The sequence below is a fragment of the Magnolia sinica genome, chromosome 4 (assembly GCF_029962835.1).
Source record: "Magnolia sinica isolate HGM2019 chromosome 4, MsV1, whole genome shotgun sequence".
Taxonomy (NCBI): domain Eukaryota; kingdom Viridiplantae; phylum Streptophyta; class Magnoliopsida; order Magnoliales; family Magnoliaceae; genus Magnolia; species Magnolia sinica.
Genome location: NC_080576.1, coordinates 8,493,957 through 8,509,291, shown reverse-complemented (window position 1 = coordinate 8,509,291; position 15,335 = coordinate 8,493,957). Strand labels below are relative to the sequence as shown.

General features: G+C 43.1%; 1 protein-coding gene across 1 annotated transcript; it reads left to right on the top strand.

Moving 5' to 3' along the window:
• The first annotated feature begins 9,531 nt into the window (after positions 1-9,531).
• On the top strand, positions 9,532-11,400 carry LOC131244347 (transcription factor WER-like). Its single transcript, XM_058243971.1, has 3 exons — positions 9,532-9,660; positions 9,734-9,863; positions 10,944-11,400. Exons 1-3 carry the CDS (start codon positions 9,546-9,548, stop codon positions 11,338-11,340), a joined length of 642 nt encoding a protein of 213 aa, XP_058099954.1. The 5' UTR covers positions 9,532-9,545; the 3' UTR covers positions 11,341-11,400.
• Positions 11,401-15,335: the final 3,935 nt, after the last annotated feature.

Genomic DNA, 15,335 nt, shown 5'->3' with positions numbered 1-15,335 from the left:
CCGTTCGGTTCAAAACTTTATACATAGCCTGAGGACCATAAATGAACCGTACACATTAAATTTTAGCTCCCGGATCCGTGTGAAAGTGGCTAAAATGATAGATCAGCCTATAAAATCTTGATTTGGGGCCCGCCTGATATCTGGATATACTTTAATTTCATTCTCAACACTTTAAATTATGTGGAGAAACGAATGGACGGAATTGATTTCTCATGAACATCACGGTGGACCCCGCATGAGGGTGTGTGTGCATTCAGTGCACGCACACGCGAGCCGCACTGGACGGTCAGCCCAGTCAAAGACGGGCTGACCCATCTTTCTTGTTGCGTAGGGACAGCGGACGCACCAACGTCCGCCGGTTTCACGTAGTGGGGCCCACCCCTCATCAAAATCATCAATCTGGATCGTTCGTTATGTACAGAGTGGGGGTATTAACCTCAACTAGGTGTCCTTTCTCCACTATGAAAGCAGACATGTGAAGATCCCAGCCACCGCAAGATGAACGGTAGCACAAAAGATTGTGTGGACCACACCGAATTAACTCCAGAAACACCTCTTCTTGGATGGTTTTTCGTCCTAAAACCAATGGACGGAGTGGATTGTTCACCTGGCTTCAATAGTTGAGCCAACGCACAAACAAGAAATTGTCTGGGACTTATGCGGAAGCTCTGTTTCGCACAGGGACTTGCGGAGGAATGTTGTGGGCCACCAGAATGCATCCTTGGTATAATCTGGACCGTCCATCAGGAGTCCACGGACCCTCTCATCCAAGCCTAGGTGACGGAGTTTCAAGAAACTTAGAGATCGGTTTTCAATCATCTAAATAGAGGACTGACGGTGCAATGAGAAATCTTGTGGGACACACCAAATTCGGTCTAAAAATTGTCCAGTTTTACTAAATTTTCAAGGGCGATTCAATGAATGGATTGGATTTCTCATCAATTCCCGATAATGGGCTCCACTTTCAGCACAGTGCAAGACGTTACACAGGAAGTGCGTAAAACCTCTGCACCTGCTGTGCGTAAAGAAAAGGTACGCTGTAAGTTTCCACTGACTCTCTTCACCCCCTCTAAACGCCTATAAAAGACAAAGGGGACGTGAGATCAGGGGGTTATGTGGTTGTGGACGTGAGGGAGAAAGAGGATCATCAGATACTTGGGGTAATTGTGGAGACAGGGAACATGAAGCACAGAAGGAGAAAGAGAGAGATTGGAAAGAAATCAAAGGGATGTGCTTCTTATCAATTATATTTTTCTTCTCTCCATTTAAATCTCTGTTACTTTCCATGAGTTTTTAATTTCTTAGCTAGGGCTGAGATAAAGCTCCTAATTTGAATGATTCTTGTTGATTGTTGATTTCATCCGGAATTGATTGATTTATTTCTTTCTCTATTATGATTAAATGAATACTCTATACCTCTCCAATCTATGAGCTTACCCAAAGTCTAGATGTGGATGTCGTTTGGAATCTTATTCTAGGTGTGCTCGTGTCTGACCATGAATAGGTTTCCCTACAGAGAAAGAAATAAGAATTTATATCTATTCATGCCTGAACATGGATGGAAAGATGTGATCCTTGAGATTTTTTCCCAATTTTATCTTTTGTGATTCATAATCGAGATATTAGATGGTGAATGTGGATTTAAGTGGTTCGGTTGATTCTTAATGTTTATATATACATGACAATTGATTTGCATGCATTAGGGACAATTGATGTTAAGGAAAAAGTCACTTGTGCTTCAAGAGAATTATACATCCTATCTGCCTGACCAAGGACATAGATTGTACTTTATTTATTGAATGTATATCAATCTGAATTAGGGTGAATCAACAAGTAAAACAAGAGTTAAGATAATTGGGGGTGGATTCCAAAGTCTGAGTGTTCTCCTTGAGTGAATTTTTCTTCTTGTTCTCAGTTATTTTTCATTGATTTTTGTTATTTGACTTAATAAATAGCTAAACTATTTATTGGATTAGTTAAGAAGAATCATAAAATTCAAATTGTGACAACCAGTCCTCATGGGATCGATCTCGTAATACGTACCATGTCCACACCTGATTTGTATACTTGCTGTTTAAAATCAATTTAAATCAGGTTGGTTTAAAAAAACATCAACAACCCTATCTCAGGTGTCTCCGACCCGATGAGGCAGAATATGTGATTCGGAAGATTCATGAAGGCATCTGCAGAAATCACTCCGGTGGTCGAGCCCTGACTCTGAAAATATTCCGCCAAGGATATTTTTGGCCAACCATCAGAGAGAACTCGAAGAACTACGTTCAAAAGTGTGACAAATGTCAATGGTTTGCGGCCGTGTCGAGGTAACCTGCAGAAGAAATGACTCCCATGAGCGGACCGTGGCCATTCGCTCAATGGGGAATCGACATCATTAGACCTCTACTCATAGGGAAAGGGCAGGTCAAGTTTGCCATCGTCGCAGTTGACTACTTCACCAAGTGGGCTGAGTCTGAGCCCGTTACAAAGATCATAGAGCCGAATGTAGTTGACTTTATCTGGAAGAACATCATCTGCCAGTTCGGGATCCCACGCACCATTGTGTCTAATAATGGCAGACAGTTCGACAACGATAAGTTCCGAGACATGTGTCGAGGGCTCGGCATTTCAAATGCATATTCGTTGCCTCGGCACCCGCAATCCAATGGGCAGGTGGAAGCTGTCAACAAAGTCATAAAGCACCATCTCAAGACAAAATTGGAGAAAGCAAAAGACAACTGGGCTGAAGAACTCCCATTCGTCCTTTGTGCTTACAGGACTGCGGCTCGGTCGTCTACTGGGGAAACCTACTTTCCTACGGTTCGGAGGCAATGGTGCCGGTCGAGATTGGTCTCCCCACAGCTCGGGTCAGAAATTATCAAGAGAATCAAAACACCGAGCAGATTGCAACTAACCTGGATCTACTTGAAAAAACCAGGGACATCTCCAAACTCCGGGTTGCTGCTTGACATCAACAAGTGGCACGATTTTATAATTCTAAAGTCAAGACTAGGCGGTTCCGTCCAGGGGACTTAGTCCTTCGTTGAATCTTTCAGAACACCACAGAGCCGGGGGCTGGGGCACTTGGGCCTAATTGGGAAGGGCCATACCATGTGGTTCGATCGACCAAACCTGACACCTACCACTTAGAAGATCTCGAGGGCCGTCAGCTCCCCCACCCTTGGAACGCCGAACACCTAAAAGTCTACTACCCTTGATGTAATGGCCGCTGAAGGCCCTAAAAAAATGTACTTCTTGAAGCTACTAGCTTCTTAAGGCCTCTAATAAAAGAAGTTCTTTCCACATCTACTCGCACGACTTATCTTAGACTATTTACAAGCAGAAAAAGTTACCCCTGATGAAAAGAGGTTAACTTGAAGGACCGATCCATTCAAGAAGGGGTTGGGATGTTAAACCCACAGAACTCTACATAGGGATCCCCTTAAATTCAGGGGTCAAATCCCAGAGACATCCGAACTCTCTAATAAAAGAGAGTTGGCCCATCAAAAATTCTGCAAAATCGACCGAGCATCCCTTTCGTGGGGGGGGGGGGGGGGGGGGGGGTTGACCCTTCAAAGGGGGTCCGTCCTTAAAATACTAAAATTAGCACACGAACATTAACAATCAGCGCACACGAACAAGCCATATACCAACAAACTTCATTAAAGCAAAAAGAAAGTCCAGTTATAAAAAAAAAACACATAAAACTGATTATTCCCTCCGAGCAAAGGGACCGGCTACAGTGATGGTAGGCGGAGCGTCGACAACGGCCTTGGTGATTGGAGCATCTTCGACAAACTCCATGGGGGGGGGGGGGGGGTGCTCTCGGGCATGTTTGCAGCAACAGGCTCGGTGTGACCAGTGGTGTCTGCTAAAAGGGCGTCGAAGCTTGGAGCTGCACAAAGCTTTTTAACCTTGGCCAGACGAGCGTTAAAGCCCATGTCATAACCGAAATAATACAATTTGTCCAACTCTTGGGCCCTTTCAATGAAATCCTTATACTTTACCACTGTCGCGGCCACTTGAGCCTTCGGCTTGGCCCATAAGGAAGCCTTCTCCATAGACGCAGCAGACTCGAGGACCTTCCGCTACTGGACTAAACGGTTTGCCACCATTTGTCGCTCTGATTCGAGGTCTTCCTTCGCCGCTTCATCCCTGACTCGACTTCCAAAGCCCTGAACTCCATGTCCTTGTTAGCCCGGCGTAAACTCCTAAGTTCAGGCTCGGCCACATCCAAGCGAGCTTGGAGTTGGTTAACTTTGCCTTGGAGCGCAAGTTCTCTTGTCCGGCCTTCCACAGCGGCCTTCCTCAGCTCCTCCTGCTCCGTGGTTGAAGCCTCTAACCTCTTTTTGAGCTCGGCTCATTGCGCGCCTTGTTTTGCCTTCTCTGCCACAAACTTGGCCTGCTCTACTTCTCATTCGGCCTTCTCAGCCATAAATTTGGCTCTCTCTGCTTTGAGCCAATCCATCTCATTTAGCCTCTCCTCCACCTCCAACATCTTCGGTAACGACTAGTAACATACAGCTGCAAAATCATTCACGAAGCTGACATCGCGGCGAGAGAGGGTGTCAGCAATCTGTGCCTCGGGTGTGTGCTTAGCTGCCCATGAAATCAGCTGAGCCATGTGAAAATCAGGAGGCGAGACCCTTGAAGAGGGTGTGGAAGCTCTCCCTACCGAAGAGGATGTGGAAGCCTCTCCCCTTGGAGGGGATGCGGAAGCTCCCCCTATTGGAGAGGATGCGGAAGCTCCCCCCTTGGAGAGGGTGTGGAAGCTCCTCTAACCTTACTAGCCTTAGAAGCTTGGGCAACTGCCTCAGGTGCATTTGCATGCTTGACCAGGACCTCAGCGTGACCTAGTATGAGCTTAGCCTCAGCAAGGGAGACCGTAGGTCGCGAAGAGGCTACTATGCCGAGGGTCTCCCCGACTACCTCCCTTCGGGGCCTAGAAGGACCCTCCTTGGGGGCTTACTCCTCTTCAGAAAGCGATGAAATGGTGATGGCCTCGACTTGGGTAGGAGCTCCAACCTCCAAGGCCTCAGGAATGGGGGTCGAAGGAATGGTAGGAGTAGCCTCGGGGGTGTAGTGGGTACGATCCCAACCGGGCCTATAACTGGAGCGGCCTCGACCTCGGCCTCAGTAGCCTTCCTCTTCCTCGACACTGCCTGCATCCTCGATTTGGAGGAAAGGACGACATCCATCAGAGGACGCGGAGGCCTTCTCGTCTTTGAACCACCAACCTTCATCCCTGTAAAAAAGAAAAAGGAAGAAAAATCAGCCCAGTGTGATTAGCCAACTAATCTCCGATGTCTCTAACCCTCGTTTACGTAAGGTGAAGAGAGTGGGTTGAATTTTGCAGAAGCCGGACGACACTAAATTCTCTAGGTTAATGAGCCTGAACTAAGTGCGTTGATCTGGAGGGATCACTCCGACCCAGTCCACCTGACACTTGTGGAAGGCGGAGAGGTCGGGGGCCCCCTTTGGTTGAACTGCAAGTAAAAAATGAATAATAAGACTGGGTACAAGAAAGACCTGAATACCCAATATAATTACAAGAAGTATCCAATGACCTGGATTGGTGAACTTAGTGGGGACTCGAGTCAGGAACCGATATAATTCAGAGGCCAGGGCCTCCCATTCACCCGAGGCTCAGAACCATTTCCCCTTCCAGTCTTTATTGGAAGAGGGAAGCTGGGTTATTAGACCTGGGAGACATGGAGGCCTACCCGAGAAGTACCACCAGGCCTTGTCTGTGGTATCGTACTTGGCCATGTACAGGAACAAAAACTCCTTTGGCATCAGTCTCTGGTTCCCTGCCTAATGCCAGAGGATAAAAGTGGAGGCCAGAGTCCTCCAAGAGTTCGAGACCAACTGCCCCGACGTGATTCCCACCCGCGTTGTTAGCTCACGCAAGAAAGGATGGAGGGGAATTGAAGTCCACACTAAAGGGTGCAGACGAAGATGGAGATCTCTCCCTTAACTGGAGACCATGCTTGGTCCATGGGGGCTGGGGCTCGGATGCGGACGGAACTGGGTATCTGACAATCGTCGCGGATTTGAGCCATTTGAGACTCAGTCATGACTGATCCCCAAGGGACTATTGGCTTAGCTTTACCTCCCCTGGGGCCTACTTTTGACCACCCTACGGGGTCTCGGAGAGCCCTCTTTGCTCTTTTGCCGTGACTCTTGGCCTTCTGACTTACGGATCCTTGGGCCGGAGCTGGGTCGTAAAGGGGTACGACCTCGAGAGGGCCTTAAGATTTTCCGAATCTCGAGGTAGTAGTTTCTCGTTCAGCCTTCGAACCGACTCCCCGGACCAAGCTCATCTTGTCAGAGTCGCTCGACATAAAAGAAAAATGCGCTAAGTGTTGGAAGACTCAAAGCGATGCAGCCGATATCCCCCAGTGAAAGTTGTTTTAGTTTCGAGATCTTCTTCTGGATTGAATCCTCCCAGTAATCGAGAATCCTTTGTCCGGCGAAGTGCAATTTCTGGTAAAGGGCGATTTTCGGCGAAGGGCGATTTCCGGTGAAGGCGATTTTCGGCAAAGGCGATTTTTGATAGAGTGATTCTGAAAGGAGGAATGCAGAAAGATGGAATGCGAGAGGAAGAGGGGATTATATAGCCGCCTCACCACTCCGTGCCATCATTACTAGCGATCGTACCGAGGGCTGATACGGCTCAGCATCAGTGCCATGAGACATGTGGAAGAGTACGATACGTTCGAACCCATGCTTCAATGTGAGAATCTTCCTAGCATTTAATGATGCAAGTGCCTCTCTGATCCTTTGGCCCATGTGGCGCCGTTCCCTTTACCCCACCGTCTGCAAAACCTAATAGTCGCCACGTTTCCTCTACTGAGAGGAAGGAAATCAAAGGGATGCATCCGTTACGCCGCACGCGCGATCGGAGAGGAGCGAATCACATTAATTACGCCCTGATCATTCCAATCGACAAGCAGAGATATAAGGGTGTCGCCTCATTTCCCCAGGCATTTACTCTCTAAGTCCGAGCTCGGACTAAAATAGTAGGGGACTTCTGTTATGGGAAAATCCAACTCAACGAGTTAAGTCTACTACCTACCTCGGAGTGCAGAAAAGAGACCTCGGAAGTGTATGATTGACAAGTGAAGCCGAGTCCACTCTCAGCCCAGGCCGAGGCCCGTCTTGGTTCCTAGCTGCTATCTTTGTTTAATAACTAGTCAAGGATCGAGGCTTGGCGTAGTTTGAAGACCTAGAACCGAGGCTGAAGCTATATGTGTACATTCCGGACGCTGAACTAAGAAATTGCCTTATGCGGATATGACCGGATATCTCGCCCGCAGATACGCTCCTCTAAGACACGATACTTTACATAATCCCTGAATTGTGGTCGAAATCTCCACAATCACAGTATCCCACTGATTGAGTAAATCGTGTCAAGATTAACGGACGCAGATCACCCAATACGCATGTATAAATACGAGGGGACTCCATTGGTACAGGTACGCAACATCTTGCCCCCTCTCTCTACATTCAACTTAGACCTAGATTCCCTTGACCTAACTTAGGCATCGGAGGGTCCCCTGGCTTAGCCAGGGTCTCATTTGCTCATCCCTTGTGCAGGACCAGGGTTCGTCGAAGGTTCATTGCATTGAGTGGAGGGTGGTCCAGATTTTGACCTCAATAGGGCCCACTTGTATGTTATATGAACTACCATAGATAACTTATGTCTCAACAGCTCCAACTTCAAAATTCAAAGGTAAGAATAACAGTCAAAGCGTGATTATTGAAAACTGTGGTGGCACAGAGAAGATGGATGGTTCCAATTTGGTATTGCTGGACATGGATCAACTACTGACGGGTTGAAGAATTCCTATTGAAGTGACGTCACCAAGTTTTATGGGCCCCAGTATGATGTATATTTTGTATCCGCACCGTCCATCCATTTGAAGAGATTATATTAGGGCATGAGCTAAAGAATGAGTCAGATCCAAAGCTCAACTGGCAGACTGAGTGGAGATACCTCGTTTCAACACTTGAGGTCTTGGTATCGATCCCTAGCGGGGGTGGCTAACATGGAGTGTGTGTACTGACATGGGTGTGTACTAACAAGCTAACCCATTAAAAACTTTCAAGTGCTATAAAAGTTTTCGATCAAGTCGATATTTGTGTTTTCCCTTCTTTCATGTTTGCTACTCAACCTGCTAGCAGCTAATCCGCGTCCAGTATTGCTGGCCGATCCTAACTCGCACTCGATCATTAATGGTTTTTGTTTGCCTGTGCTCTAGAACGGTTACAATCATCTTTACGCCCCATCGCCCGCCCCCCCCCACCCCCCCCCCCCAAAAAAAAAAAACCCTTACGTGGTGGGAGTGGATAAGGTGTAACCTAGTGGGCGTCTCCTTGAACATGGGCCCATATCGATGTATGTATCATATATCCACACCGTCCATCAGTTTTTTCAGATCATTATAAGGCATGATTCCAAAACATGAAGGAGATCCAAATCTCAAACGGACCACACCACAGGAAACAGTAGTCACTAACCCCCCACCTAAAAAAGCTTCCTAGGTCTCAATGTAACGTTTATTTACTCCAATGTGTTGATAAGGTAACAAATATCCAAAACTTTCTGTCCCCCAAGAAGTTTTTAAATGGTCAATCACCACTCTTTCCTGTGTTAGGGTCCACCTGTCCACCTAAGATTTGGATCTGCATCATTTTTGGGCTCATTCCGTAAAATTATCTGGCAAAACGGATGGATGGCATTGATATACAACACATGCATCAAGGTGGGCCCACGTTCATGGAAACACCCACCCCCTAATAAAATGCGCCTTACACTCGGCATGACTCAACCATAGGTTTACAATTTTACTTCAGTAGTCTTGCGGCTACCTTAAATTATATCGGGATCGATCTCCTTAAAAAGTTCCTAGTTAGGGTTGTACATTGAGCCGAGTCGAGTCAAGGTGGGCCAAGCTCGGCTTGACTCGTCCATGCTATGCTCGAGTTCAAGCTCGCCCTCGAGCTCAACATTGAAGCTTGGCTTGTTTGCCAAAGCTTTCGAGTCGAGTTCGAGTTGAGCTAGTGGTTCGAGTCGAGTCGAGTTTATCTCGAGTCGAGTCGAGTTTACCTCGGTAGGGTAAGGGAAAGAAAAAGAGGGAATGGGGACGGGTATGGTTGGGTAGGGTTTTTTAGTAAAAACTTTTAAGTTTTAATTCTTTTTTTTATTTTAAATTTTAAACTTAAATATATATTATATATATTTAATATTAATATAATATATAATATATATTATTAAAATATATTACTCGAGCCGAGTCAAGCTCGAGCTTGAGCTTCGAGTCGAGTCGAGTTGAAATACACCATGGTCGAACTTGGCTTGAACTCAACTCGAGCTTTAGTAAACAAGCTTGACTTGTCTTGAATCGGCCTTTCAAGCCAAGTCAATTCGAGCTGAGTCGAGCCGAGTCGAGCGAGCTTTTCGAGCTAGCTTGACTCGTGTACAGCCCTATTCCTAGCTCGTTCTCTCTCTCCCTCTCGCTTCCTTTCGTCTAACTCTAGCAAATTCAATGGAGAGGAATGACTACAAGAAAGGTCTATGGACACATGAGGAAGATCGGATTCTCATCGAGCACATAAAGATCCATGGAAAAGGTCGATGGAATCGAATTGCCAAGATGACAGGTGATTAGATTTTCCCATTCTTTCAACCGTTAGAAAAAGTGGGCCTTGTTTTTGAAATGCTTACATGGTGTAGGTTTGAAAAGGTGTGGGAAGAGTTGCAGGTTGAGGTGGATGAATTATCTAAGCCCCGGTATAAAGCGTGGGAAATTTTCCAAGGAAGAAGATGATCTCATCATACGTCTCCATAATCTACTTGGAAACAGGTCACATCTACCATTCTCTTCTAGAGCCATGATCAAATACACACCCCAGATCCATTGCTCAACTGGGAGACTGAGTGGAGATACCTCGTTTCAACACCTGAGGTCATGGTATCAATCCCTAGTGGGGGTGGCTAACATGGAGTGTATGTACTGACATGGTTGTGTGCTAACAAAGCTGATCCTTACTCTTGCTCGGGTGGTAGACCCTCAGGAGTTTCAACACCCGGTCAAGGGTTTGAGCATCCATAGGTGGTGAAATTCTACTAGTGTGAGTGTGTGGGGGAATTATATTTAGATACATTTAAATGTACTTAGCTGAATTTAAACACACTTAGATACACTCATGTATCAAGCTTTGTATTGATCTGGCCTAATATTTCTTCTATAATGCACTTGCAATAATAAAAATATATATGTTTTCACTGTTTTGTTGTGCTGTTGTGACTACCGCCACTTCTGGTGCTGACTCTGCTGCTTTAGTTTTTCAATTTAAAATTATAAATGAAAGATTGGGAGACATAAAAATACTTAACATTTCTATAATAGATTTTCTTTATTTTATTAGAGAACATGAAACTCTTTTCATTTTTTCCAATTCTATTCTACAGGAGGAAGAATTCACTCTTCTCCTAGTTATTTTATAGATGTTTTTTAATTTCGAATCATCAACAAGGGTGGGATAAAAAAATTAGAGAAAATGAAAAAATAAAAAAAGAGGCTTGTTTTAGCTCCACAGCTTGGGTGCACCAGAGTTCATGTAGAATTGGGTGCAAGCCTAATCCTCACCATCCAACCATGATTGCGCCGAATCCCAACAAGTTCAAGAAATTAAAAATGGGTTTTTATTTAGAATCCATTTTGGAATGCGCTGGGATTCATGCCGATTGGTTTTTGGATGTACGGTCCACAATGTGTGCACCGGACATCCAAAAAAATGGTATTTGTTTCATCTTTCCCAGTGGAGCATTTTGATGTTGGGTTGCTATTGCTACAACAGTCCTAGTAGTATTGTTAGTAAATGTCATCATCACCGTTCATGGGTAATTAACAGCCATCTGGATTGGATCATCACCATCACAGGTGGTCCCTCATCGCGGGCCGGGTTCCCGGCCGGACGGACAACCAGGTGAAGAACTATTGGAACAGTCATTTAAGCAAGAGAGTGGGAACTGAGAGGAATAAGGGCAATACAGTATCCTCCTCACTAACACTACTCTCTATGGAAGGTGGAGAAGAAGGTGATTTGATTTCTCAGCTATCAAGCAACGGTGGAAGAGGTGGGGTATGTGGGTCCCACGTGAAGGAGGGCCATCAGATGTCAATAATGAGTTGTGCCCCACCAGAAGAACATGAAACGAGTGAGTGTGTTGTGAGTTCTTATTGGTTTTCTGGTGATGATTTTCTAGGCTTAAATGCCCCAAGTTTGATGGATCTTTTAGATGGGTCCGATCTTCATGTACCCTGGGAGAAATTCTGACCGTTGATTTTAGTATGTACAAAACCCTTGAAATTAATTAGATGGGTCCCATCTTATATATATATATATATATATATATATATATATATATATATATATATATATATATATATATAATATATATATATATATATTCTCCGAGACATGGGAGATATGGTCTGATATCTTGTCACTTTACATAGAAGGATGCCCGGCCGTGCATCAGGTGGGCTCACCATGTTGATGATCTGCCAAAACTCAATCGTAAGACATGAGCAGTAGAATTTTATTTGAGAAGTTATCAGGTAAAGCTGCTATATCATCAGTAGAGATTATGAACATACCATATAAACATTATTTTTGCCTCCAGCATGTCTCATAGGTATGACATCCCATTAGTGCAAAATGTGGGCCACACAACTCTTATGAAAATCAGGCTGATCCACTCACATTGAGTCGTACCATTGGCTGTCCATTATTAATGACGTGTGTCCTGCTTGTAAGTGGATTAGCCTGATTTTCATATAAGTTGATTAACATGGTGTGGCTCACATTTGCACAAAGTGGATATTCTACACATAAGGATGTACACCGAGTCGAGTTGGCCTCAGCTCGAACTCAGCTCAGCTTGGTCCTCAAGCATGACTGGCTAGCTTGGCTCAGTTCGGTCAGCATCTCAGGCCAGTTCGAGCTGAGTTTGAGCCAAAATTGTGCCAAGTTCCCCTGTGCAGCATTTTCACAAACACATGGACTGCACCTTCAAAATCTCACAGTATGTAAAACAATAGCAGTGGTTTTATAGGTATTTTATCAAACACCTTCTAAGCAACATAAAAATCAAGAAAAAAATGGTATTTGTTTCATATACATACCTTCCTTGCCACCGGCTACACTTCGTTGAGTATTTCATCTAACACCTGGTGAGCAACATCAATATCAAAGTAACCGAGTCACCGAACTAGTTTGATTTGAGTTGGGTTTGATCCGAGTCGAGTCGAGCTGGGGCCAGCTCGAACTCGACTAAAACTCATTTTTGAGATAAAAAAATCAGCTCTACTAGGCTCGAACTCAACTTCGAACCAAGTTGAATTGAGCTTTTTCGAGTCGAGTCGAGCGAGCTAATTGAGCTAGCTTGGTTCATGTACACCCCTATCTATACATGATATATTGGGAAAAAAAGGTTTTATTGTAACTTGTGTTACAATCATTGTATCTAGTATTTCTTCTTGTATATAATTTTATATTTTTACTAGACAATGTCGTGTATTTTATATGGCAAAAGGTGTAATATGTTAAGGGCTTGTTTGAATTCATGGAAAGTACATAAAAAAAAAAGAAAAGGATATAGTATTTCTTGAAAACCTTAATTCAAAAGGAGATGTTGGGGAAGGGATTGTCTTCCTTGGTTGTTTTTTTAAAATTTATTTTTTTAAAATTGGAAATTTAGGATTTATTTTTGAAATTATTGTTGAGCAAGATAAAATATTTTCTTGGATTTTTTTTTTTTTTGGTAGGGACCAGCAGGTGCTGGATTAATAGTCATGGTACGTGTGAGGTGCTTGAAGATGAATTATGACATATTTGACATATGTAGAGGATGCTTGAAGCTAAATTGGGAAATACTTGGTATGTGTGACGTGTTTAAATATGTATGATGGCACATGAGGTATAAGACTGATATTAAAACATTTGACATGTGGGCATTTGAAGCAAATGGCAACACTTGATCACTTTGGCTCCATTAGCAAATTTGGCATATTTGGAGTAATTGAAGTATGGAAAACTTGGTGCATTGGTGCATGTGGTGTGCTTTGTACTTTGAGTGCAAGATAAGATGCATGGTGGTACTTATGCCAAACATGCGGTGCGGTAACATATGTAATATGGAAGAGAAGATGGACGATGACACATGTGACACATTAGCACTTTGTGGTATGCTTTACATATACTGGGCGCAAGAGAAGATGGATGCTAGCACATGCAGAACATAAGTTAAGATGAACTATGACTTATTTGGAATATTTATGCATGTGGTGCATCTGAGGTGATTGAAGATAGATAGTGGCATATCTGGATTTAATCCAGAGATATCCATTTTTTTTTTATAATGAAAAAATACATTTTTGAAGGGTGATGGTGGGAAAATAAATTTACTTATTTCTAATAAAAATAAAAAGTAAGAAATGAAATTTCCTACAAATTCTTTAAAAAAAAAAAAAGAGCTTAACAAAGAATAGAAATATTTCTTCTCCTTTCCATGAATCCAAATGAGATTTAATGGTCAGTTCCACAGCATCATAATCAGATTATTCCCTAACACTTATTTCTGTGGAGCCTATTGTTGTGCGTATATGGTATCCAACTCATCCATATGGGTCGCCTCACCGTCTAAACCCTATATATATATATATATATATATATATATATATATATATATAGGAAAACGCTCACTTGCGAACTGGTTCGTACATACTACATACGAACTTCTTTGAGAACCCATCATACGTGATGTGGATCCAAAATCTGAACAGTTCATGTGAAGCAGCACCTCGTGAAACCCCCCAGGACCAAGTTTTACTTTGATCTAAAAGTTTGATGGGCCATGAAAAATGAAAACAGTTTCCTCCCTTGATTTGCATTTCTCTTTGCTATGGCCCACCAGAATTTTAGATCAGGGTGAAAATTTATCGCGGGGGGTTTCATGGGATTCCGCATCACATGGACCATTCAGATTAGACACCCATGACAAGTGTGCAAAGGTGCGCACGTGCGTAGGTGCGCAGGGGAGCATGACTATATAGATATATATTCAGAGGAAGAGCCCCAATCAAGGAGATTGCAATATAATTTTTCCTTATATGCTTTATTTGCCTAACACACACACACACACACACACACACACACACACACACGCCTCTTCTTTTGTTTCAATAATCCTTTCAATTCCCAAATAGGGACTATCTCATCTCAATTGTAAATAGTCGTAGACATGTGGATCTTGTAGTTTGCGTATGTCATTTAACTTATTCAGCATGTCTACTCCATGAAAATGGGACACCCTAAAAATCAATATAATTCAACCATCAACTGAGTCACCATATGAATTTAGAGGTTTTTTGGTGGTGGTCCTTTGTTCTCTATCCTATGACCCACCTGATGGTTGATTTGGCCTGATTTTTGAGACATCTAGTTTTTAGAGGAGAGTGACCCTATCATAACATAACAATGGGCTACATATAAGTGCAAAACCAATTCATCCAACAATGTACATGCCATCTAAACTGTTAAGCATGGCCATTACTTGTTGGTTAGGTTAGATGGCATTTATACATAATAGTAGGTCTTAAAGGCCACACAAATAATTCATCAAACGAGGGTATTTTTGTCATTTGGCAGAGGTCATGTTCAATTTTCCAATTCACTTGTAAATGGGTAATAATTATTTCCTTTAGGGATTTTGACCATACTAGTCTAGTGGTAATGCGAAATGCATTAAAAAATTATTTCTCAAACATATTCTTTAGTTGCCTTTTAATCACTTATTGAAAAAGTAGTGGATGAAAAGACACCTGCTTTGGAACTTTGTCCTCTTACTGATTTTTTTTTCCCCTTAGTTTTTTTTTTTTTTTCTTTCAAATATATCTTCTAGGAACCACCACCACTCCTTTTGACTGCGTTTTTCGTACGTTCAATGCCATCAACTTTTAAAGCCCTATAAAAGTATTGTTGTTGCTCCAACGACAACATTTCTTAGAGATAGAAGCCACTGATACATGGAAGAATTTTTAAATGAATTTTTCATTTTATTTTTTATAGAATAACATTTTCTTAGAGACGAAAACCACTTTTGATTGTGGATGGAGAGGAATGACTGTGGTTGTTATTATCGTGGAGAGAAGTGGAAGAGATTTAAGGTAGATAAAGATAGTTGTCGTTGTCATGTGGAAGACAATAAAAGATATAGAATTTAGATTTTTTAATGTATTGTCCCGATTAAGGTGATTGTTATGTGTTAA

What these genes read in the sequence shown, in the direction of transcription:
- LOC131244347 (XM_058243971.1), top strand. Translation starts at nt 9,546, where the DNA reads ATGGAGAGGAATGACTACAAGAAAGGTCTATGGACACATGAGGAAGAT. An exon ending in TCGAATTGCCAAGATGACAG is followed by an intron (nt 9,661 to 9,733) that starts GTGATTAGATTT and finishes TACATGGTGTAG; the next exon opens with GTTTGAAAAGGTGTGGGAAG. An exon ending in CATAATCTACTTGGAAACAG is followed by an intron (nt 9,864 to 10,943) that starts GTCACATCTACC and finishes TCACCATCACAG; the next exon opens with GTGGTCCCTCATCGCGGGCC.